We start from the raw sequence: 24,664 nt of genomic DNA, 5'->3' as shown, positions 1-24,664 counted from the left end.
TTCAGTTTGCGCTCATGTGTGCTGTCTGGCAGGGAGTGAATAGAATCTGAGTTAATATTTCCAGTTAGATGTGAGTGTTGAATTGGAGGGCATGAATCCTCTCCCCAGCAGAGGCACTCATGGCCATTTCTGTCTGAGCCCTGCGGATGGTGCCTTTCCGTTCCCTGTGCTTTCAAAGCTAAGGATTTGTGGCACGCTCACCATTTCTCTGGCCAAGGAGGGCCAGGACAGAGTCCCTCAGGGGAGGGCACGTAGTTGGAGGACATCTGACTCTCTCATATTGCATACTGAGGTACTAATACCAAAACAGACTGCTTGTCGTCACACGGTGGGGCAGTGCTTTTTTTGGCTGCCGCGGTTGAAATGAAATGGGCAAGCTGTGGTCCGCTTGGCATCAGAATGGGCTAAGGGAAGCTGGGAAATCAGAGTCAGACTGTGAATGCAAGTAACAGCCAATGGTTAACTTCCTTTTTGTGTGTCACTTGGCAGCGCTGAGAATGATGGCTATTTTTTTTTTAACATGGGTGAGAGTTCAGTGCCCTGGGAAGAGCCGTAGATGCTGTTACTGTGCTTCCTCATACAGTTGACTTGTATTGATTTCTTGAGGCCACTACAGCTGTTCCAAGGGCCAGGTCCAGGAGCTGTATACATGGCCATCGGACGTCGGATGAAAAAGGTAATCAGATGAGAGGTGATCCCTACAAAATCTTCCTGCTGATCACTAGGCAGTCGCAGGGAAATCGGATTCTTGCAGAAGGCAGCAATGCCAAAGGATAATATATAGTGCACTTGAATGGATACTCCTTGGTATGCAGACACCCAAAGATATTTTTAAATTATCACCACTCCACATCCCTCATCTCACATAAAAGATTCAAATCAATTTTGGACTGTCTGGAAAATGCAGGACTAAAATAGCCGGATTGAATTCAGATAAAATTACCTTCTGCTTTTTTGGGGGAGTTTGTTGCTTTTTGGTTAGCTGCATTATTTTCTTTGAAGATTCATTTGGAAGAGAGTTTGGGAGAATTTCTAAGTCTCTCTCAAGATTTTCCTCCATTTCTCTGTTTGCAAAGAGCTGTTTCCCAAAGGCGAAAAGAGCGAGTTGCCATCTTGAGGAGTGAATTGTATGTATAGTGAACACCAAATGGTCTCAGAGTTACCCTAGAATTTTCAATGTATCTGGTTGCTTTCAAATATTGTTTATTCCCCTCAAAACTTATAACCATTTGTGCAAGATATCAGTTAGATGACCAACTTCTGACAACCCCAAAAGCAGGGAAGGAAGCTTAGAAATAGAATACCATTTGTCTGGTAATTAGAGTGTATCTCTTAAGAGTTCGAGAGAATTCTGATTAACCTTTCTGTTCCCACATTCTCACATAAAATTAGCACACCTTTTAAATTATTATCTAGGATTTAAACACATATTTTTGAGTCTTCTTAATGCAACAGGTTCTGGAGACACTAAAAGTGTGTTATAGGTTTCTAAAAAACTTCATTTTTCTTACATTTTAAATGTTCTGTTTGTGCAAAATTTCGAGAATCACCATAAGGGCTTCTTTGCATTTTTAATTTAGTAACTAACATATGAATAAATTTGCATATTAATTAGTTGCAGATTAAATCATGCATACATAATTGCCTCCTTACTGTGTTTAATGTTTGTCAAAATCTCCAGCCTGGTTTGATGGATGTCGTATGAAAGATTACAATTTGATGTACCCTTGGAAGTATTTACACCAATAATGCAAGATTCTTAATAGCAGAATTCTCTAGTTATATACAGTTGCTAATAAACATGTGAGATAGGTACATGTCCGTTTGACTAAATTTTTTTCTTTGCACCAAATCATTTACTATTCATAATCATTAATGCATCTCCTAATTATACAGCATATGTCTGTTAACCCTTTTGTTGCCGATCTTCAAGTGGTAGCTTCTTTCTTTTGCTTGCCCCCTAAAGAAAGCAAATTATTTGCTAATATTCTAACAATACTTTATTGCCCTGTGTTTATTTCTGTGCTGGTATATGGACACACCTCCTTTGCCATTTATTTTAACATACATTTGGGAATTATATGATCACTTTTCATTTTCTAGTTAAAGATCAAGAAATGACCCAAGTGCATTGCTTTGTAGCTGATGGGTTTTTGCCCTTTTTTTTTTTCCAGTGCTGAAAAGAATGCACATATTTTTTTCAGATACTTCATAGCAAGTAGTAAAAAAAGAAAAAATGTGTGTGTACATAATACACATACATACATATATTTTCTGTTTAGGAGGGTAACTGTAGGATAAGTAAAATTATTTAAATTTTATTTGATGTCATTTTGAATATTGTAATACATTTAATGTATTATGAAACAGAATGAATATACGTGTGTTTTTTATTAGGACTGAGATCTCTGTAGTTTTGATTTGACGTAATTAAAAAATGCCAATAAGTATTCTCAAATTAATTCCTCAGGTATTTTATTTTTTAAGGTTTTATTTTGCCCATATGAAAAGTAGACCAATTGGCTTTTTTTCTTTTTACTATTTTGATGTTTAAGCTGCTTATCACACTGTATTACCCTGCATTAATGAGTATTCCTACTGTGCAAAATTCTATCAAAAATGATGGTGTGAATGTCATTTTTAATTGGAAGTTTATACAGTCAAATTTATAGTACACAACAAAAAATATGTATGTAGTTCTGCTCCAAGCCTTTTTTAGGCTTTTGATCTTTTTGGTTTAGGTATACATTTTTATCAGTCTAAGTTTAAATTTAGTCGAGAATCTGTACTGATATTACTAAGTTTATATTAATACCATTATTGGGAATAGAGGGAAACTAAGGCACAGGATAATTATAATGTCTTTTAATTATAAGAAATAATGCCTTTTAATTATAAGAAGAGCAAATATAAAAAATACTAAGAATCAATATTCAGAGATCCTTTTTAGACATAAAAATTTGCTGACCACAGCCTGCTGACCAATTCTGTGTATTCCACAAAAGTCATAATATCTGATTTCTGTCTGTTTTATTTTTGAATGCCTTGCACTTAGATGCCTGGTAAAAAGACAAAGATTCAAATGAATCAAAGGCATAAATAGCTGATTTCCTTTATTTGATTCTTAAATAGGAGAAATAATACCTCCTGGGTTGCCTACCTCAGGAACCTTCTTTTCTAATCACAAAGCACAATGAACTATTTATTGATTTAACAAAACATTCTTTGGCAGCATGCGATATTGCATTAAATTATTTAGCAATGTGAAAAATGAAATGAAAGCTGCAAAACTTATAAAAGGAAGCAAACAGTCAGACCCGAAACATATTTATCCTCAGCCATTGTGCCTAGGTAATTCAGGGCATATGGTATGTAAATGATATTTGGAGATCCTTGCCAAATCTACACACGACGGGATAAATTAGGGACAGGTTTCCCTGGGTGTAAGTCCCATGACTGTGGCCGGCACACTCTCTGCTCGGTTATGTATGTCCTGTTCTTGTCTTTCAGCAAGAGCATCACGCAGCACTCAGTGGCCAGACAGGGTCCTCAACCGGCTTCAGAGACATTATTTGTAATTTCCAAGACTTGATTCTATGATTAAATTACAAAAAATAGTACCAGTTTGCCAAACCTCCCATTGATCTCACATTTGAAAAGTTAAGCTCTGAATAATTTATCAGTATATATTTGGATATTAAGCTGTTTAAAAGGGCGTCTTTAACAGTGGAGATTGAGTGCTTCTTAGTCACTAAAGAAAGATGTTACTAAGTAGTGACTTTTTCTAGGGTAGGCTTAAGAGGTTTTCGGGAATAGACTATGAATTATTTTGAACAATTAATAATTTTGGTCCCAACTTAGCCTACTTATAATTTATTCATTCAGCTTGATAACTCAGAATTGCTTATTTTTGATTTATGACATGTATTTTGAAATACCTGCTATCATTTCTAGAATGGTGAAGGCACTATTCCTTTCTTCCATGCAAAACTCATGTTAGGTAGGCAAGAGGTGCTGTTTTCTTTTTCCTGAAGGGGATTTCTTTTCTAAGCTGTAGATCTTAGCCTATAGTTTTTAGTGCTTTAAATTAAGCTCCATTTTCATTTAGCTTGGAACCATGCAATTGGAGATTTTGGTTAGAAACTATGGCAGATCTTTTTCTCCTGTGATAAATAGTGCATTTACTATGAAGTCTCAGTTGTGAATATAAGACTTAGATGTATTTATAAAAGTTATTTCAGAGTATTATTTTAAGATAGGTAGAGTATGGTTTTATTGTTCTTACTATTAATAATGCTTTTACTAAACAAAGCTGTTAATTCTGTTATAAAAGAAAATACTGCTAATACTATGGTTTTTATCTGAATTAGCAGTTTAGGCCCTGTCTCTAGTGTTACTATTTCATTTGTGAAACACAAATATCCTGCAAGTTACTGCATGGAAGATGAACTTAGACCAGTTCTTGTCTATTTCTGTGCAAATGGTTAAAATCAGAGGGAAAAAAATACCTTTGAGATCAATATCAATCAACTTGACACAGATTCAGCTTGAAATTCATGAAAGTGGTTATGTTTCCAGAGGAGTTCATATAATTATCGTGTAGCCCATAGTTTGTGAACTCAAGGCAAAGTTCTGAGCTGGCTATTCTGGGACCATCCTTGGTTCATTGAAGCTACTTTGCATAGCTGTGCTTCAAACTCAACAACAGAAAGCAAATAGAACAGGTACTGAAAAATAAATCTCTATCTGCCATTCAGCTTTTTTTTGTAACTTGCAGCCTTGAAAAATAACAAAAAGGGTAATCAAAGTTGAGATTAGAGAGTCCAGATTATATGTATTACACAGGAGAATGGTATGGCCTGAGTTTACTTAAATGTTCTAAGCACCGTGATGTCAACATGTTAAACAACACAGCCGCTTACCAAGATTTTGGTTTTAAATGTCAGTCATTGGATCACATTTGAAATGAAGCAACAGCATTTTGTTCAAATAAATTAAGGTATATTGGGAAATGCTGAGGTGAGTTAAGTAGTTTTTTGTTTTGGGGCTGGGTTTCTAGCAAGACATACACAATAAAGATAAAACATCTCAAGTATTAAAAGTCTATTTTCATGCACAGTTTATTCAAAATGACTCAATAGTTTTCAATCTTTTTGGAAAGAGAAGAATATAAAGAAAGGGATAAATGAAATTTGCATGATCTCTGCAAACAACTCTGCATAGCAAATAGAAGGTTCTGGCAATTTCCTTTCAAGCATCTGAAAATTGGGAATTATAGAGGAAACTTGGACAGATCCTTAGCTTTGGCATTGCTACCAGGTGGCTGTGTGATATCAACAAGTTAGGAAATTTTTAAGAGAAAGGTAAAAATTAAAATGATAACTTATTTTAGCATACGCTTTCAGACAAGGTATTTCTTAGTTAAGAATATTGAAAGAGTATTGTCGTATTTATTTGTATATACTCAGTGAATTTTTGCTAGACTTGACAGAAGAAGCTTGTTTCATAAATGGTATGGCTTCTGTGTATTTAGATCTTAAATGTGATCAAATCAGCCTTTACAAAACATTAATGCCTAGGATTTTAGTGAACAAAATTCTGTTTATCAGATTTGAACATCACAGAGGTGGGGATAGAGAGTATATAATTTCTTCCATATATTATTATTTTTGTGTGTGTGTGGTTTTTGGCCGGGGCTGGGTTTGAACCCGCCACCTCTGGCATATGGGACTGGCGCCCTACCCCTTTGAGCCACAGGCGCTGCCCCTCCTCCTCCATATTATCAAAAGGGACTTTATCTCCTCAAAAGATAAGAAACCCTGATGTTAGCCAGAAGTTTTGTGTGTTGATCAATCCTACAGCAACATATATGTATACTCAGTTAGCATTGAACCTGCTTCAGATTTTAAAATTCAGCAAATATGGGCGGTGCCTGTGGCTCAAAGGAGTAGGGCTCTGGCCCCATATGCCCGAGGTGGCGGGTTTAAAACACAGCCCAATTCATAATTGCTAAGTCATGGAAGAAGCCCAAGTGCCCATCCATCCACGAATGGATTAATAAATTGTTGTATATGTACACCATGGAATATTATGCAGCCTTAAAGAAAGATGGAGACTTTACCTCTTTCATGTTAACATGGATGGAGCTGGAACATATTCTTCTTAGTAAAGTATCTCAAGAATGGAAGAAAAAGTACCCAATGTACTCAGCCCTACTATGAAACTAATTTAGGGTTTTCACATGAAAGCTGTAACCCAGTTACAACCTAAGAATAGGGGGAAGGGGGAAAGGGAGGGGAGGGAGGGGAGAGGTGGGTAAAGGGAAGGGGAATGGTGGGATTACACCAGCGGTGCATCTTACAAGGGTATATGTGAAACTTGGTAAACGGTCTGTGAAGCTAGTGAATGATGCCCCATGATTATATCAATGTACACAGCTATGATTTAATAAAAAAAAAAAAATAAAAATAAAAAAATAAACCCAGCCCCAGCCAAAAAATACTGCAAAAAAAAAAAAAAATCACCAAATACTTAACAGCACACCTATTAGTTAGTAGACTTCTTAGAGGGCAGATAGCAGTGGCCCAAGTTTCTGCCATTTTGAGGATTTGTACAAAGATATACATATGTGCACAAGTAGTTGTACAAGCATGAGTTCACTTTTTAATGCTTTGCAGGGGCCTACCACCACTGATTCTCCTTACAGACTAATAAATACAGAGACTCTATGACCCTTAAAAGTCCAGTGATTACAAGCACATACTCCATTATGTAATCAGACAACCCATGATAACAATGTAATATATAATATAGAGATGAAATCAACCACATGGTTTACCACAATTGTTGATGAGTTTCTTTGTTATCAGCATATATTTCTGTTAATAATGAAAGAAAATGACATTTTTTAAAAAGTTCTTTTTCTTTGTAGTGCCTAAAACCAGTTAAATGGAATCTGTTGGAAAGGACAACAAATAAAAAGTTAAATATGTGGAAATGACACAGAAAGCACCTGTTTTCTTCATCTGGTTTGCTTTCACGTCATTAGGAAATAAGGTCTAGACATAGGAGTATGTGGTGTTCCTCTAACAAAATATTTATGAAACTGAATGTTTAAAGTAGAATATAGATTAATGAGTAGGAGGTGACTTCCCTAGAAAAATTATAGAATATGTAAAACAAACATGAGTTGTATCACACCTATGGACTGGGTTGTCAGTAACACATCTCAAAAGATGACTGTTCTCATTTTTCTATTTTTGGCCTGTTGTTGACTTTTCCATTGAGAAAATAGCCACACCAATCAAGAGAAAGGGGTAAACTAGGTCCTCCAAGCCCCCTGTCTCTGAAGTGTATGTGCCAATGAATACTCTCTCTACCGGCTCAGCAAGTAAAATTTGGTCCATCCTTAATCTTGAGCAGGTGAGGGAAAGGCTAAATTCATGAAATCAAAGATAATAATTCAGAGATTTGAAATCTAGAGGAAGGATTCATCACGATTTGTGTGTGTGTGTTTATCTGTATAAAGTAGATACAGCATCAATGAAATTTTTATCTAATAATATGCTCATTTTTCCTTTTCATGCAGCCTTATTCTCAAATTGAAGTTACAGCTGGCTAGAATGTGCTTTTTTCTACAAACCCTTTTCTCTCTGGATTTGATTTCTTTCATGGAAAGGAAAGAAATATATCTCTTTTAGTCCTCATTCACTCAATGAGCAAAATGTTATTGAGCTTCTATTGTGTAAGGACTGGGGTGAGGCAAAGACAGCTAAATCATAATCTCTGTTCTTTATAAATATGCAATATTGGGGGGCAGTAAATGAATCGTTTATTTAACAACAACTCATGGCATCAAACTTTTCTGGAAAATCCTATATTCTAGAATGTGGTCCTTATCTGGAAATAACTGTAGAACTTGACTCTGGATCTCAGAGAGCTGCAGACCTGCCATGATAAGGGCAGTGGCCACAGACACTCAAATGAGCTTCTGTCTAGCAGCTTCTGTGTGTTTCTTCCCTGAAAATCACAAGGACTTTGTGGAGCTTTGGCTCAAGCGGCTGCAGAAACAAATTTTGATTGTTTTTGTATTTTCAGGGATTGATTAGCCAGAGATGATTCATTTATAATAAAAACATAAAGCAGAGAATTTCAGAGTTGGAAAAAAACAGGGCTGATCACGATTTATCATTTATTTGAAAATTATTTATTTACAAGAAACAGAGATTTAGGCAAAGCTAGAACTCACTGAGGTGTAGAGAGCCATACAGAAATTAAGTCAGAGCTTAAACCAGCATCTTGGTGTCTAACCTCTACATTCTACTGTGTATTTAATAAGGCCAAGAGGGCAGGTGGTGGGGAAGAACCAGAAACTTTACTGAAATTCTTTTTTTTTTTTTTGAGACAGAGCCTCACTGTGTTGCCCTCAGTAGAATGCCGTGGTGTCATAGCTCACAGCAACCTCAAACTCTTGCTTAGGCTCAAGCGATTCTCTTGCCTCAGCTTCCCTAGTAGCTGGGGCTACAGGTGCCCATCACAAAGCCTGGCTATTTTTGTTGTTGTTTACAGGTCTGGGGCGGATTCAGACCCACTAGCCCCAGTGCATGTGGCCGGCACCCTAACCACTGAACTACGGGCACCAAACCTCTATGGAAATTCCTTAAAGACAAAAAGACAATTTATTTTTTTAAGCTTTATTGATATGTGTAATCATTTGTTTAATAATTGTACTAGTAAGAATGACTCAATCAGCTTGGTACCCATTGCTCAGTGGTTAGGGCACCGGCCACATACACTGGGGCTGGTGGGTTCAAACCCGGCCAGAGCCTGCTAAACAACAGTGATGACAACAACAAAAAAATAGCCATGTGTTGTGGCGGGCACCTGTAGTCCCAGCTACTTGGGAAGCTGAGGCAAGAGAATCGCTTAAGCCCAAGAGTTGGAGGTTGCTGTGAACTGTGATGCTATGGCACTCTACCGAGGGCAACATAGTGAGAGTCTGTCTCCAAAAAAAGAATTGACTTAATCCAGAATGTTTAACTCTCAAAAAATATAAACAAAATAAGTTTAATTTTTGTATACATATTTTTATTGCAAAAAGTATAAGAAATTGATCAGGTAAGGATCTGCAAGTTAACACTGCTAGTGAGTCTGAAGGTCGTAGTAGCCCACATACAAAATGGGTTTGGCTTGAAGGCCTTTCGTCTACATTGTAGACTAGGTACCCTCTTTTCGCACACATTTTTTGCGTGTTAGTGTTAAGTAGGTAGACTCCCAAATCCCTTAGCAAATGTGGCTTTCAGATTCTGAACAGATGTCAAAGGGCATGTCCCATTCTGTGGTAAAGGAAATCTTCAGTTGGGGGAAGGTGAGAAAGTTGAGCTGTTTGGGGAGTTTTGACTCTCGTAAGAAATTTTGAAGTTGTTTTATGTTCAGAATGCATTTGATAGCTAGGCTTGAAGAAGGCAAAATGCTGAGATTCACAAAGTGAACATACTCTTGTCCAACCAACAGAGACAACTTTCCTGCCTCTAGTTTCTGCTTTGGCCGTTTGTGCCAGTGACTATGAAGGCACTCTCTTAATCAGGCTTTCCCAAACACAAAAGAAGGAAACCCAGCTATCACTGCCATAGTACGCTGGGCATGCATCACCTATACCTGATTCAGCTGGCCTAAATTTATCACTGCCAAGTTTGTCCTGAATGATTCTTATGTTAGTCCTGTTTGTGTTCAGGAAAAGCTTATGGATGTTTTTCAGTTTTATTTAGTGGGAGCTCAGAATTTTTTTTTAATTGCACCTTGTCTTTTTAAAACATTTGCTTTTGTGTTACTCATGGGATTTACTGTAAGCTCTTGTCTCTCTCTAGCTTTTTTTTTTTTTTTTTTTTTTTTTGCAGTTTTGGCCAGGGCCGGGCTTGAACCTACCCCTGGTATATGGGGCCGACGCCCTACTCCTTGAGCCACAGGCGCTGCCCTAAGCTCTTGTCTCTTCATGGAAGGTGATGCAAGACTGTCCCTCCATGGTCCTGGAGTGGGTATTATTTCAGTGCTTATGATTAACAGAACGAACAATCACTTATTTTTAGAACTCAGTGGTTAAAATTCAAGGTCATTTTGAGGTAAAGAACACAACATTTAGCTCAGGAATGGACTGATGACCAGCTTAAGCTCAGTTTTCCCTTTTAATTGGCCTTGAGGGAACTTAAATCAGCTACTTTTTCCTCCTCGAAACACCATCAGTTCTTGTTCAAAGTGGCTGATTTCCAGTTGCACAAAAGCATATTTTGGGGAAAATGTACTGCAACAAGAACTGTAAGTAAGTGCTGCAGGGTCCCCTCCCGGTCTGATACTCCCTTCCATTTTAGAATGTGTTTCTTTCGTTCCTGTCACCTGCTCTTTCATTCTGAGTGTTTATGAGAGATGATCATTAAAGTATTCGAAAACTGTTTCTTCACAGTCTACCTGGTCCTTGTTCTCTTGGCCCCCTGATGTTAAACAGTTAAAGGTGATCAATGTTAGAAGTCTCGGCTAGAATTCCCATGCCAAAGGTGGGTAACAAACCCTAGACAATTAGTCTGTTTAGAATGAAAATTCTTTTTGTTGTGATACCATATTTCCCCCTGATGACTGAGCATTGCAGCGAGAGGCCCAGTATTTATTTGCAAATTTTAAAAACTCCTGCACATCCTGTGTCCAGATTCCAGTTGGCTTCATCAATCCATTTTGTTATAAGTTTCTCGAATGTAATCTTGCATCCCAGACAAACATACCCAGGATTTCCCCTTTAAGTTTTTGGGAATTCATTTTGCACATGTTCTGATTTGACGGAAAACAAACAATTGCCGTCCCATTTCACTGGACTCAGGTGGTTGTGGTGAGCCCACTGGCCTGCTGCGTCTAGGAAGGGCAGCAATCTGAGTCAGCTTCCTCCATCTCTGCTTTCATATTGTCCAGCATGAGGCTTCCTCATTGTACCAAAATAGAAATGGTTTGTTTTTGTATCAAACTTAGAGACCAGCTATGGAGTGCACTGGGGCAGGATAAAAGTTTTTTATTTTTATTTTATTAGAGAACATTCCACTTATCCCAGGGGAGAGAGATTGATTTGGGGAGGTGGGGAGTAAGAAGGATAATGAAATCTTTTCACCTTAAATAAAATATCACCTTTAGGGCAGCACCTGTGGCTCAAGGAGTAGGGCGCTGGTCCCATATGCCGGAGGTGCTGGGTTCAAACCCAGCCCCGGCCAAAAACCACAAAAAAAAAAAAAAAAAAAAAAAATCACCTTTAGTCTTCATAAGTGTCCATTGTACTATCTTTGCCTAATTTCATTTAAAATTTGATAGACTTTTTTTTTTTTTTTTAGACAGAGTCTCACTAAGTCGCCCTCAGTAGAGTGCTGTGGCGTCACAGCTCACAGCAACCTCAAACTCTTGGGCTTAAGCAATTCTCTTGCCTCAGCCTCCCAAGTAGTTGGGACTGCAGGCACCTGCCACAACGCCCAGCTATTTTTTTGTTCCAGTTGTGGTTGTTTAGCAGGCCTGGGCTGGTTTTGAACCTTCCACCCTCGGTATATGTGGCTGGCGCCATAACCACTGTGCTATGGGTGCTGAGCCGATACTTGATACATTGAATAGTAAATTTATGACTTCACAATTACTTTGCGTGAAACTGGGGAAAAGGAGAATTGAATTTTAGTTTGAGTCAAATTTGCAGTTTCAAGTCTAATGAAGCCTAAAAATCTGTGTATTTTGCTCCTTGGTCGTCACTTAACCATATCACACAATGCCTTTAGCTACACACGTTCCCTTGTCTGGAGGATACTGTCTGGTTTGTTGAATTTTGTAGATGTTATTGTGTTCTTGTGGGGTAATGGCACACTTGTAGCATTCTTTACCACAGAAATGTAAAAATTTGTAGAAAAATGGGAAAATGAATCTGATCTAATCTAGCTGGACACAAGAATTTGGGAACCTCGTTTTTTGATTTATTTTGCATGCTGCTATATGTCTCTGAAACAGTGTATGTCTCTGTGTTTGTATAATGTCACAAAGCAAAATGCAAAGCCTCCTCTTTCTTCTGAAGAGAAATAGTGCCACAGAAAGGTAGACGTCAAATATTTATTTATAGACTAAAAATCTGGTTAAAAAATAGCCCACATTTTTTACCTTAGTAATCAATGTGCATTACATTATAATCAACACAACTACAAGCTATCTGACCAGCGATGAAGAAAATAAATATTTGATCATGTAATAAACCATTTGAATGTCTCTATAGAAGAGACTCTGCCCTATAATATTAGCCATTTCAAGATACAGTAACATTGGAAGTCACTGATAAAGCCACAAATAGAAATTAGGTTTCTAGTCTGTGCTAATTTGATGCTTTTCTGTGATAAAAGCATCTTCCAAACTAGAATTGCCTATATTTGAACCATGCAAATACTTAAAACTAATTTACCTGATACTATCTAAATGACACCAGGAGAATAATTTTATGCCACTGAAAAAATGACATAATTTTGCAGTTTATCTGAATTTTTAACATAATATGGATTTACTTTTCATATTTATCTGAGATAAATATTTTCTCAGATAAATATAAGTAAGTATATATTTAAAAAGGTTTAAAATAATTATGATTCTAGTTGAGGTAAATTTTTTTTTTTAAAGATCATAATTGCTTATTAAGAGAACATGGTTATTTTACATTCTGAAGATCTCAGTATAAAGACGAATATAATGTACACACAGGAAGTTTGTTAGTGTTCACTATGAAATTACAAGGCTGTCTCAAGTTACGGTCATTAGAATAAATTCTTCTCACAATGTGGGAGTGTGCATCTCCTGTTTATAATTTATCAAGTTGTAGTCACACTTCAGAGGAATTTTTCTGATTATAGTTTAAGTTCAATATTAAACATTGACATTAATATTGAACTTAACATTAAATTGAACTTAATATAACATTAATGTTTAATATTGAACTTAAACTAAATATCCCTCCTTAAATGTAAGCAATCCCCATTTATTAAAAATTTTTATAACAATATATACATTTGTATTTACTAACTAAATACAAACCTTAATTTAGCTTATCATTTTTTTGTTGTTGTTGTTTATAGTGACTCCTACTGGAGAGCAAAAGACATCACTTAGTTCAGCTTCCGAGTAAACTATACTCGGTAATGCCTCCTTTTTTCAATGGATAAGGGTAGCTAACGTAACCTCCCTTCCCTTACTTGGCAGTATTTAGTATTCATCTCAGCTGAAATAGGAGATCATAGATTTGGATACTAAAACATCAACAGGAATTATAATTTTAAGTATCAATCTGTACGTGTAAAACTGCTCAGGCTCGTAATAGTAGGTACTCCAAAAAGATTTGTGATTGGCTGATTTTGCTTGGTAGTGAAGAGTTTAGCATGGTGCTATGCTTGATACTTCTTTTTTCCATTTTAGCGGACTTCTGTTACCTAAGTCTGTTTTGGGTGGAGATTGTTTTCCTGCTGCTTTTTAAAGCACTCTTGAATAGAGGAAGCAGCAGAGGAGACCCAAGGAAATGCACTCTGATTTATAGCATGCGGCTGACATGCTGAACTAGGTGCCCTCTCGGGGAAGCCTCAAAAGAAGCATGTGAGTTAAGTAGAGGAAGGAACTGAAACTCAGACCTGGGATGCGACTTGGCCAGAGCCACACTGCTGAGACTACCACGGATGTAATTCTCACACCGATTCCTGAACCTCAAGTTTAAGCCCTCTGGTTTCATAACTGTGCAGACATCCTGATTCCACTGTCTTGGTAGCTTTGTGGTCTGTGCAACACCATTGATCTATGAGCCTTAATTCCCTGTCTTTAAAGTGGAAATGATAACCCCTGTCACAGTGTACCACTTAGAAAGATGAAACAGGTGAAAGCAGTTGCATGTTCTTTGAATTATATATCATTATGCTGGCCATGTATTAAGAACTATTTTATTAGCAAATTGTTTTTGATAGAGTAGATATTTACCTAAGGCAGTTATTAATTTATAGCCTTGCTTGTTCATGTTATGTAATCATGGAACATCACTGGTTTTCTTAGAATGTTCTGTTTAGGTAATTCAGCCATACTAGGCAAAAGGAATTAGGATTGTGAAGCAAGCAAGCGTTATCTGGGGATACACACACACACACACACACACACACACACCATAGGTGTTCAGCAACTTAAACAGAAACATGAAGTTCTACCAAGTTGTACCTTGGGGTGGTGGGGGGCGTGATGGCATTTTCTTGTGTGACTGTTATCAGTTCATTCAGCTCATATTTATTGAGTCACCTGCCTTATGTGTAGGGCAGGGGTGTGTGTGTGTGTGTGTTTACTAGGTTCGTTTGGACTTTGTAGTAACCATGTAATGTTGCAGTTCTTCAGAAAAAAAGGTAGAACCGTGTGAGGCCTATAGATGGGAGTGAATAGTTCAGTTCTTCACCCTCTAATAAATATTGTTTTGTCTACTAGTTTAATATATACACGACTGCTCCTACTTCACAATAAAAATAATACTCTTTAGTTGTATTTTATGTCTTCAGCCACTTGCCCAGGCCTCTGAGAAAAGGGACAATGTTGATATATCTCTGAATCTTCTGCATGTCCCCAAATGGTACTTAACCCAAAGATGGGAAGCAAGAAATAATTATATGTGACATCCAAGGCTGTTACTCAAGTGGTATAGATTTTGAATATTTACTTGTTTTTCATCCAGTTTTTATTGAATGTCTACCTCATAGGTGATACTATATCAAAATGTAGACAATTTCAGGTCAAACACCTCCCAGATTTCTTGTGACAACCGTAGATATATGTCACCAATTCTACTTCACCTTAAATATATCTGTCAAGGGCTATTTGGAAAATCACAAAAGAACTATAAACTTTAGATTGGAGAAGAAAATAAGAATATGTGGATGTCTTTTAAATGCTTAATACTTTTAAACAATCTATTCTACTGCTGAAAATTTGTTTCCCAGAAGTGGCAGAAAAAGCAACTAGCTCCACTGCCTATTCCCAGTGTCCTCAATGGTACTTTTTAGCTGGGCACCAAAGAGATTGGTGGCTTTTTGTTTAGTGTGACTAACCATCATTCTCTTCCCTTAGCTACTGCTAGTTAGGTAACTGGATCAATCATGCGCTAATGTGCCAACTATGTCTGTGAGACGTGCAGTAGTCTACTGTAGGGTCCCTTAAAAATGGGCTGAGATTTAGACTTTTTAAAAAATTACTCTGAAACACATAGATTTATGCATATAGCTTCAGTTGTTCTTATACTTCTGTTCTGACTCCCCACGCATCACACTCAAAATTTATCATGGATGGTATTTCTGTCACAAAGAAAACTTCAAAGGCTGAGATCGCAGAACTGTCTCAGTTGACAAGCCACTGACTTGATATCTGTGATTGAAATGTACTCCAAGGTCAGCAAACCAAAACCAAACGTCACTGGATGATAATACGTTCAGTGTCTCACTGGTTATAATTCATAGATCACCTTTCAAAGCACTGTATCTTTATTAACCATTGTAAATTTGTGCATTTGAAATTTTAGACTCTTTTTCATTAGTTAATGAGGCCCGGAAGCTTAATATTCTACTCCTACTTTTTTTATTTTTTCAGTCTCATGTGCTGAATTGTCAGGGTTTAAAAATTAATTTTACCTCATCAGATTATTTGTGCACACATTAGCAATACATTAGAAGAAATGAGAGCTTTAATTTTATTTTTTTATGTCCGATTAATATGAGGATGCATACAATTAAGTTACATTATTTGCATTTGTAAGGTAGAGTTTTGATTTAAAAAATATGAATTATGGCCCATTGAACTATGACAGTTTTACTTATATTTATGTAATGGATAGAAAGGCATTTATGTGTTTGCAAAATATGTAAGAAAGGGTGTTTAATGTAGATGAAGCAGAATGGTTATTTGTCAAGAAGAGTTAAGAAGTCTTTATGGGTAGTCTGTCCATGAAAAGTTAGATAGGATCTAGAAACTGCCTTCTAAATAAGGGAAAAAACAAAGGAACAACAACAAAACCCCACTTCTCTCTCTTGAAATTCCAGCCGCTTTTCTAAGTAGTAGTTTTTACATCCTGTGCTCTGGTAGGTAGGTACCCTGGCCTTGTGTATTAAGCACCGAGGGTGGTTTAAAGGTTACAAATGTGATCCTGTCAGATTGACAACTAACTGTTCTAATGAGGAAAAACTCCTCAAAGCATGAAATTTGAATGAAATGTGTGATTATAATTCAAGTACTGTTTACACAAACCTCTGGGGACCTTCCGAATAAATGCAGAGCAAGTGAGTTAGACAAACCCCTGGGCCTTCCGGGTGTGTGTGTGTGTGTGTGTATGTGTGTATGGGGTGTGTGTTTATTTTAGAGTGTGGGGGAAACTTTCCACCATTAGCCACGGCTTTGCTCTTCAGAACCAACACCAGGATTCCTCCTTGTTTATTAATACTGTATGTGTTTTGTTACCATGTTGAGTTGTAAGGAAATAGGTGCTTTGAATTATTAAAGTTGATTCTTGAGAGTGGATGTATGCTCGGGTGGCATTTGCTGTGGCATATGCAAATGATTTAGTTTCAGTTGGGATCAATTCCCAGAGGCCCTCCTTTCCTGTGATGCTCTGAATTTGGCAAGCTCAAGTCAGCCCGTCTCCTCCCTCCATCCCTCCCTTTCTTTCTTTCCTTTTTTTTGTTCTCCCCCCCCCCCGTTTTTGTTGGTTGATATAATATTTTTTCAAAGGCCATAAATAAATGCATCCACTTGGCTTGTTAGAAACTTGGCAATCTATAAAGATTCTATTGTTCACTTGTGATCAATAAAGGTGAACAAAGGTTTTCGTTTTTATAAAAAGTTTAGTAAAATTTAAGTTCAGTAAAAAACGTGCGTGAAATGTTTGTTAAAATATTTATACAGAAATTGGGCTGCTGGGATGCTGCAAAAACTGAAAATGCAGTCTCCGAGGTGCCTTTTTAGGAATTGACAGCTGTACGTCATTTGCAGGTTCGGATGTACCAATAAACTTGCTTTAGAACCCAGCAAAAGAATAGCGTTAAGTTGGTGGGAGAGGGGTCCAAAGCCACGGGGAGAACACCGAACTCCAGGCTGGAGATTGTGCTCATTTGGGGTGCCGAGTGCCAGGAGGGCAGCGTGGTCCCATTCCGCCCGGCCGGCTCGCCTCTGACCACGCGGCGGTCCGCTGCGCGGCGAGGTGAAGTTCACGGGCGGCCACCCTTCCCACCGGTTCCGGGGATGCCGAGGGCTCGCAGAGCCCTGGGCGGGCTGCACTGTTACTCTGTTTCATCCCGCAACCCCGTTTTGTAGGTTGTTGACCAAGCAGTCAGAAAACACTGCCCCCTCTCTCCTTTTGAGCGAGGTCAGAGACGTGGTGGGTTTTTTTTTTCCTCCCCTTTCCCTCCCCTTTCTCCTAGTCGAGTTCTCAGGCAGCTGCGTACAATGCTGGGAGCTAGCCAGCAGCAGAGACAGATGGCAGAGTTATTAGATGTGCATCATACGATTCCCTTCCTGCCACTCGCTTTTTAATCAAATTAAAACAAAAAAGAAAGAGAGGGAGAGAGAGAGAGGGGGAGTCAATTAACTGCATTTGTATTCTGCTCAATAATGGACCCTGTTCCACTTTTACCCTAAGGCAGTTGAGTGGAAATTTTAGAGAAGAAAAGGGTGCCTAGAACAAAAAAAAAAAAAAAAAAAAAGAAAGGAAAAGAAAAGAAAGAGAAGAAGGGGGGAAGAAAAGGAAAGGAAACGAGGAAAAGTGAAGACTGCAGAAATTTGTAAGAATCGGCATTATTCGAGGCACTAATAAAAACCCCTCGGAAAAGTTGAATCGCTGTCGCCTGTGCGTTAGGATTTAGAGCCCATCAGGGCCGGGCCGCCTTCCAGCTCCGCTGCGCGAAGTTGAGCGTCTGACAGCAGCGCCGCGGCCTCCCCCGCCCGCCAGGAATGGTCTCTTCCTGCTTTGCATATTCACCACGCTTGGCCCGGCCATATGGGAAAATGCAACTGAAGGAATTGTTGTGAAAAAAGGGACAGCGAGTTTGAAATAAAAGTTGTTAGAGTGGTACTGAGGAGAAAAAAGAATCCGAGACCATGTACTGCGCATACACAATTCCGGGCATGGGCGGCAACTCTTTGATGTACTACTATAATGGGAAAGCGGTAAGCGAACGGGGCTGCGAGGGGATTTCTGACAAGTTTTATTGTCGCAGGGATGAGCATCCTAGGCGGGGATCATTGTCTGCAAAGTTGTGCAGGACGGCCGCACCTTCCTCGGTGCCATGAAATGTTTATCATTTGCCAATCCTAGGATATTATCGTTGGTCTACTTACCATTCTTTTTTTCCTAACCTCTCCCCCCCACCCCCCAGTAGAAAAATAGACGCTTTTAGAGCTTTAGAAACTAGATGCTAGAGAGAAAGTTTGCAGTCAGGTAAAGTTGGGAGGTGGTAAGATTTAAAGAAAAAAAAGGCTTTTGGAAAATTCTTCTTCCTTCCAAATGACTGTTTCAAACGAAATGCAGATATGAGAAGCAGAATTGAGAAAGCTCAAGTTAGGCTGAGAGGAAATGTGGGGTAAGTTTCTCCCTGGACTGAGGTTTTGTGATATCTAAAAAAAAAAAGTCTTACTAAGTTGGAAGCTTAAGTGCAACGGATGGAGTGGAGAAAAGATGAAAAGTTAAAATAGAGCAAAGACATAAAACTAAGGCATCTGATTTAAGAGTACATTATATAAACTTATATATATTTTTAAAGTCAAAAAAGAGGAAGAAAAAAACAGGAATCATTCATGCATATAACAGTATTGTCGTAAGTTATTTGTGTTGTGTGGCTTCTTTCCTCAATTTCCCCCCCTTCCAACAGAAACGCTTTATTTAAGAAAAAAATGTGTCTGGTATTTTGTGCATAACCCCAGCAGAAGGTTTATACTTGCCATCTGGAGGTTTATTTTTTTTCCCCCCTTCGTCTGGGCCCACTGAAGGAAAAGGATTTCAATATTTTCAAATCGGTATGTGGGGCTCTCGGGAAGAGTTGTTGGGTGATGGAAGAGCAGAAAATTATTATTTTTAAATAGAAGAGAAGAAAGAGGGAAAAATGAAAAGCAGCCATTTATAAACTGTTCTCTTTGTGTACTTTGAACTTCTTTTGGATTGATCATAATCAGAGATAGTTGGGCCAAAAGAGACTGATCAGAGCTTTTAGGAAGGCCCAGTTCAGCTGGAGCAATTGGCGAAAACGAATTAAACATGTGTATGTGCTGGTGTAAGCCTGTGAGCGTATGTACGTACAGCTGTATGCATAACGGTTATTTCTAGTTGACCACATACTGGAATGCATACACATACACAGTGTTTGAGGGTGCAGTTGAAAGATTAATAATTTCACTCGATAAGCTAATTTTATGAATGAGCACAACTTGAAAGAATATCGTTTAGTTTTATTTTGAAAAGTATAAGTAAATCATCAAAAGTCCGTAATACTGTCCTGTTTTTTTTTTTTTTAAAGAACACAGTGTGTAATTAGACAAAATAGGTAAATGTGGTGAGGGAAATATAATTGAAAACAAATAGTTTGTGTTGTGAATTGATCAAAGTGTTTAAATCTGTAAACATAAATACTGGGATTATGTAACATCTTTTCTTTTTCAAGTGCCTGATTTGCAATTGGTAGTTACTCATATATAGTTAAGACTTCCCTGTTATCTTTTAGACATTCCCATACATAAAAGAGTACTGTTAATTTTAGAGCACTTTTAATGAAATTTTGTGAATGATGCTTCCATAGTCAGTAAGCAAAACTGTATTTCAAGCAGTAAAATAGATTCAGAGATTATGTGGCCCTCATACAATATAAAGGAGTTACATTATAAAAAAAATATAAGTTTCCATGGTTTTTATCTCCAGGGATTACCAGGGAATGTATCTTTCGTATGTTAATTGTTAATTTTGCATCTTAAATGTCTGAAGTGACAAAATTTTAGTTTGAGTTTTGGATATTTTAACTACCTTTTAGCCAAAAGGAATTTTTAAAAATATGTGTTCCATCCCCACAGCTTGCCAGTTGCCTCTACCATAAGAAAATGCTGAATATGACATCATATCACTAATATGCCCTCTCAGTTGCCAAATATTTTGGTTGTTAGATTTTTTTTTTTTTTTGAGAGGATGGTACTCATAAAATCAAGATCGCTCTGTCACAGGAAATGTATTTATAGGAACTGTTTTAAGGCGTTTATTAAAAACAAATCTGGTGATGTGTATCTCTATTGATTCAAACACTAGAAAGAGGCAAATTGTACATACATTAGAGTCGGGGAAAAATAGCCATTTGGAACACCAGCAGAAAGCTTTTGAAACTGCGGATGGTTACCAGTTCTGCATCTTAGCTTTGTGAAACAGACAAGAAAGTTCAGTTGTGTTTTCCAGGGAAGGGGCCAACTCTATACCATTTTTAAAAATGCCCTCGTGCATACACTGAGGAAGCAGATTTTTGTTTATTCTACAGTGTGTATTGTACTGGCTCTAATTCTGCATTCAGCGGCTTTTGATTTGGTGCCAGACATCTTGTGGAGATTGTGTATGCCATGGGTTAATTGTTCAAAATGCCTATCCGAGGAGACGTTACATTTCTTGAGTTTCATTTATTGTTTGGGGTTCGAATATCTGTGCATTTTTTTGTGCATGTGCACGTCTGACCAGTGTGTGCCTTAACCTAAATTGTTGGAGTTAAGTGTGGTCAGCTATTTGTTGCACAAGTTTTCCTCTGAAGACAACACAGCACTGAATTCCTTCTTTTTTTCCCCCAGTGACAAGTCAATTACTTGTTTAAATTCAGTTTGAACTCTCTGAACTGAGAGAGGCCAGAGGAAGCAGGTTTTCCCTGTGAATAAACAAAAGAAGAAAAATGGAAAATCATTCCAAAACACTATGATTTTAGGTTGTGGGAAGAATACATTTAAGCATTGTAACAATTATGATTTCTTCTTTTTGAACTGGCAACTACAGGGTTTGTAAAATCAGTGTTGCTCTAACTTCCTAGCCAGAGAAATACTGTAATCAATGACATTTTTAAGACAAACAGAAGAAAAAGTGAATTTTTTTATTACCTTAACTTACGAAGTGTGTCCATGATATATCCCACAACAAATTGGTTCCTTATTTCTGAATGACTACCTATCCAGAAGTGTGGACTCCATGAGACAAAAACTTAAAAAAAATCATAACATGAGAGCTGTCAAAGAATAAGAACTCTTGATTATAAATGAGAATGTATTTTTAAAAATCAGCTCTTCCTCAGGTGAGAGTATAATAGTGAACTTGACCAGATAAGTTTTGTGATTTTATTTTTCCTCCATGCATTAGAGGTTTAAATATAAATGAATCCAGTCTCCCCTAAAAGGAATTTAAAAGGCTTACTTCTTAACTATATGAGATAGTTTTGTTTTGTTTTTGCAAAGAAAATCAGTGCATTTCCTTTTAAGTATTGTGAATACAAGCTTTTATCCCAATGTGCCGTTGTCTGCTCTTATTCAGTCTGTTAGAAGTGTGTCAGGCATTACCTGCTCCCTAGTAAGTATAGTTCTAACCCTAATTTTTGATTTTTTATAACCGCTTACATGTTCATGGAGTAAGAATTTTTATAAGTAATATTTGATCAAATTCCATATATCTAAAAATATAGCGAATCCGCAAAGATAAAATTATGGCAAATAAAATTGAAAACAAAAGTGGCAAAATTTCCTCCTAATGGTAATTTAAGATCACATCATCAGCTCTCGCCAGAGTGTGCATGTGTTAAACCGTATAGAGAAACCTATAATTATTGTAATTGCTCTTTTTGCTTTATACTAACAAGCTTCAAACCATGTTTCAAACTAGTTGTTTTGAAATAGTTATTTGTCAAGTCATCAAATCTCAGAAAGTAAATGGTAATGAGCTTTTCATGTTTATATTCTGACTGGTGGTCATATTATACAGCTTTTCAACTCCATAAAGTTCACAGAGGAAAATGGATGTTGATTATTTTTGATATCAAAGCCAAAAAAATAATTTTATGATTCCTGGTCAAGATGAAAAATTAGAAACATTTGAATATCAAAATCTCTCAGTTGGGAAGGCATTCTTAGAAGAAGAAAGTTTTCCTTCATAGAAGGGACTATATCAGCCAGCAACCTAAATTTTTTAAAACCAAAAATTGGGGTATGAGGTGTTTAGCTTTTTTCATTTACTACAGGACGTGCCAACATAAAAAGATTAATATTTAAATCACACCTCTAATAGCATTTTTCAGTGCGTTTTACATATGGTCCTGTTTTTTTGTGTGTGTTTTCGCAAACCTCACAGTTGGTTGAAACAGCCACATATAGGTATCCACTTGGGTTTTAAAGTTTTCAATAGTGTATCGACTATGCAAATTGCACTTGATATTTTAAAAAGCTATTGCATAAACCTACTATTTACAAAACCATAATTATAAAGGAAAGCAGCCAGTATACATGCATTATTCTAAATAATAATTTTAAATAATGGTTTTGCTATTAGCAAAAATCTGCCTAGCTCACAAACTAACATGATTTTTCAAGTCCCCTCTGATTTACGAAAATAAAACAAATCAAAGAAAAAGCATGTAGAAGAAACTTCTTGGGGGGGGAGCTTACTTTTGGATCTTGTTGACATAGGAAACATTTTAATTTACAATATTGTACAGTGACAATGCAAATCATTTTTTTTGTCTATGTTTGATTGCTTATGTTGATTTTATTCTTTAGATTTAAGCTGGTAAAAATTCACCGGATACTTAATCTTGCTATTGTGGCTACATCTTCCTTTCCTGCCTCTGATTAAATTTTTCAAAATCCCTGAGTAAGATACCAGGTTGAACATTTCTGTGGGGCTAAATGTCTTAGGAAGAAAATATGAATCAGTTACATATTTGATTAGTTTTATTTAATTCCTTATTTCTAATAGATCTGAACATTTTAAACGTAGTGTTGGTAATTGATAACCACCCTTTTAGCGCTGTGTGATGGGCATTGTTTCCAGCAGAATTAGGAGGAATGGCATTGGAATGGGGAAAGAGGGTTGGGGAGAAAAGTGGTCAGGACAAAAGATCTAATAGCTGGTGTAGTCTTTAAATACCTTTCCAACTGATCTACAGGAAATTATGCTGAAGAATCATCTGTTTCCTGTTCTACTATAAATGTGGCTTGCATTACAGTCCCTATTTGGCTGTTTTGTTTTTTGTTTTTTACTGAAATTTCAGTACCACCATAGAGGCTTTGAGAATAAGTGATTTCTTCCTTCTAACTTGTTCTTTAATGTTGTTTGTGGTAGTCTGATATTAGACATTGTCGTATTTCATTATTAGGAACATTATGTGTGTTTCCAAGCCTACTTGAAACTTATATCACTGCTCTGCCAACTCAAAAAAAGGCTCCAGTATTATTTGTTTAGAATCACTATTGTAGAAGACGCACATGGACAGTGAGCTCACATCAGGGAGCCATTAAATGAAATTCTTAATTTCTGATCCAGTGAAACTACGTAGATTTTAGATATGGTTGCGGCAATTTGTAACTTGTACAAGTTGTTTGAATTCAGATTTACTTTTACCTTAAGAAGAAAATGCAGTGAAGGCCCATATTAGATCTACAGTAGAAAACTTCAGTGCACCCTCTGTACCTATGAGACTTCCGTACACACACATGAGGATTACTGGGCGCCCTCCACCCCAATATCAGCAGTTATGAAAAAGCTCATTTTTTTCACAGCCAATATAATTTAAAGGTAATTTTAGATTTAAATATGTTTAAGTTGTTATATATTTGATTGCTCTTTTTTTTTTTTATTAGCCCTTAATTTTTCAAACCTAAGTGATGTGGCACAGGGTAAAGTTATATGTGATAAGCATTATTGATTACGGAAAAAAGGTAGATCTGTATATTCATCTTCAAAATATTTATAACCTATTCAGGAAATCATATTTCTAAAAATGAATTAATTATCTGTATACTAGAAAAAGACAGATGAATAGTGACAAAACTGAAAGAAATTCTTCTATAAAATAATTGTGCTTTATAGTATAAAGTAATCTGCTTAAGAGTTATACATGGAATTTTCAGAAAACTTCCTCTTTTGCAGGCTTTTTAACATTATAAAATTTATAATAAACTATTTGGCTTGTTATTGTTTCGAGTGAATAATATTGCATTTATTAAGCAGAAAAAATTTATTCTTCTGAGGAAGAGTGCTGAAGGTCGAATGTACTGGTTTGGAGCTTGAAAAGTATTTAAGAATTAAACATTACTCTACTTAAACTTTGGAAGACTTTTCCTTTTTGTATGCTGAAGATCCGTGACTGAGTTTCCAAACTATAACCTTTTATCCACAAATATATTCATGTCACAATACTGTATTCTGATTAGAATTTTAAAGTTCATATTTCTGATATTTTTGTCTTTAAACACCTTGTTGCTTCAAGTCAGCTAGTTTTCTTCAAAGTCTTCTTCCTAATTTCTTAAAGACATTTGCACATACTCCTCAGGGCACTTCATTCAAATATGCCTTACAAGTGGGACATCTACCTCTAACATTTTACTTGAGAGAGTA

The 24,664-nt window shown here is 36.9% G+C and overlaps 1 protein-coding gene across 13 annotated transcripts in view; it reads left to right on the top strand.

Moving 5' to 3' along the window:
• Positions 1–24,664, top strand: part of TCF4 (transcription factor 4) — a 375,650-nt gene that overhangs the window by 249,170 nt on the left and 101,816 nt on the right. For 4 of the 13 annotated variants that reach the window (XM_053571083.1, XM_053571081.1, XM_053571082.1 and 1 more), the window contains exon 1: positions 17,481–18,219. The exons of the other annotated variants lie outside the window; for them this stretch is intronic. In XM_053571083.1, coding sequence (XP_053427058.1) covers positions 18,151–18,219 — 69 coding nt within the window. In that variant the 5' untranslated portion in view covers positions 17,481–18,150. Of the gene's footprint in view, positions 1–17,480; positions 18,220–24,664 lie in introns of those variants that run through there. 13 annotated transcript variants of the gene reach the window in all.

Source organism: Nycticebus coucang, chromosome 19, assembly GCF_027406575.1.
Source record: "Nycticebus coucang isolate mNycCou1 chromosome 19, mNycCou1.pri, whole genome shotgun sequence".
In the NCBI taxonomy this organism is placed as follows: domain Eukaryota; kingdom Metazoa; phylum Chordata; class Mammalia; order Primates; family Lorisidae; genus Nycticebus; species Nycticebus coucang.
The sequence above is the reverse complement of the archived record's forward strand: the minus strand, read 5'-3'. Positions and strand labels throughout refer to the sequence as shown.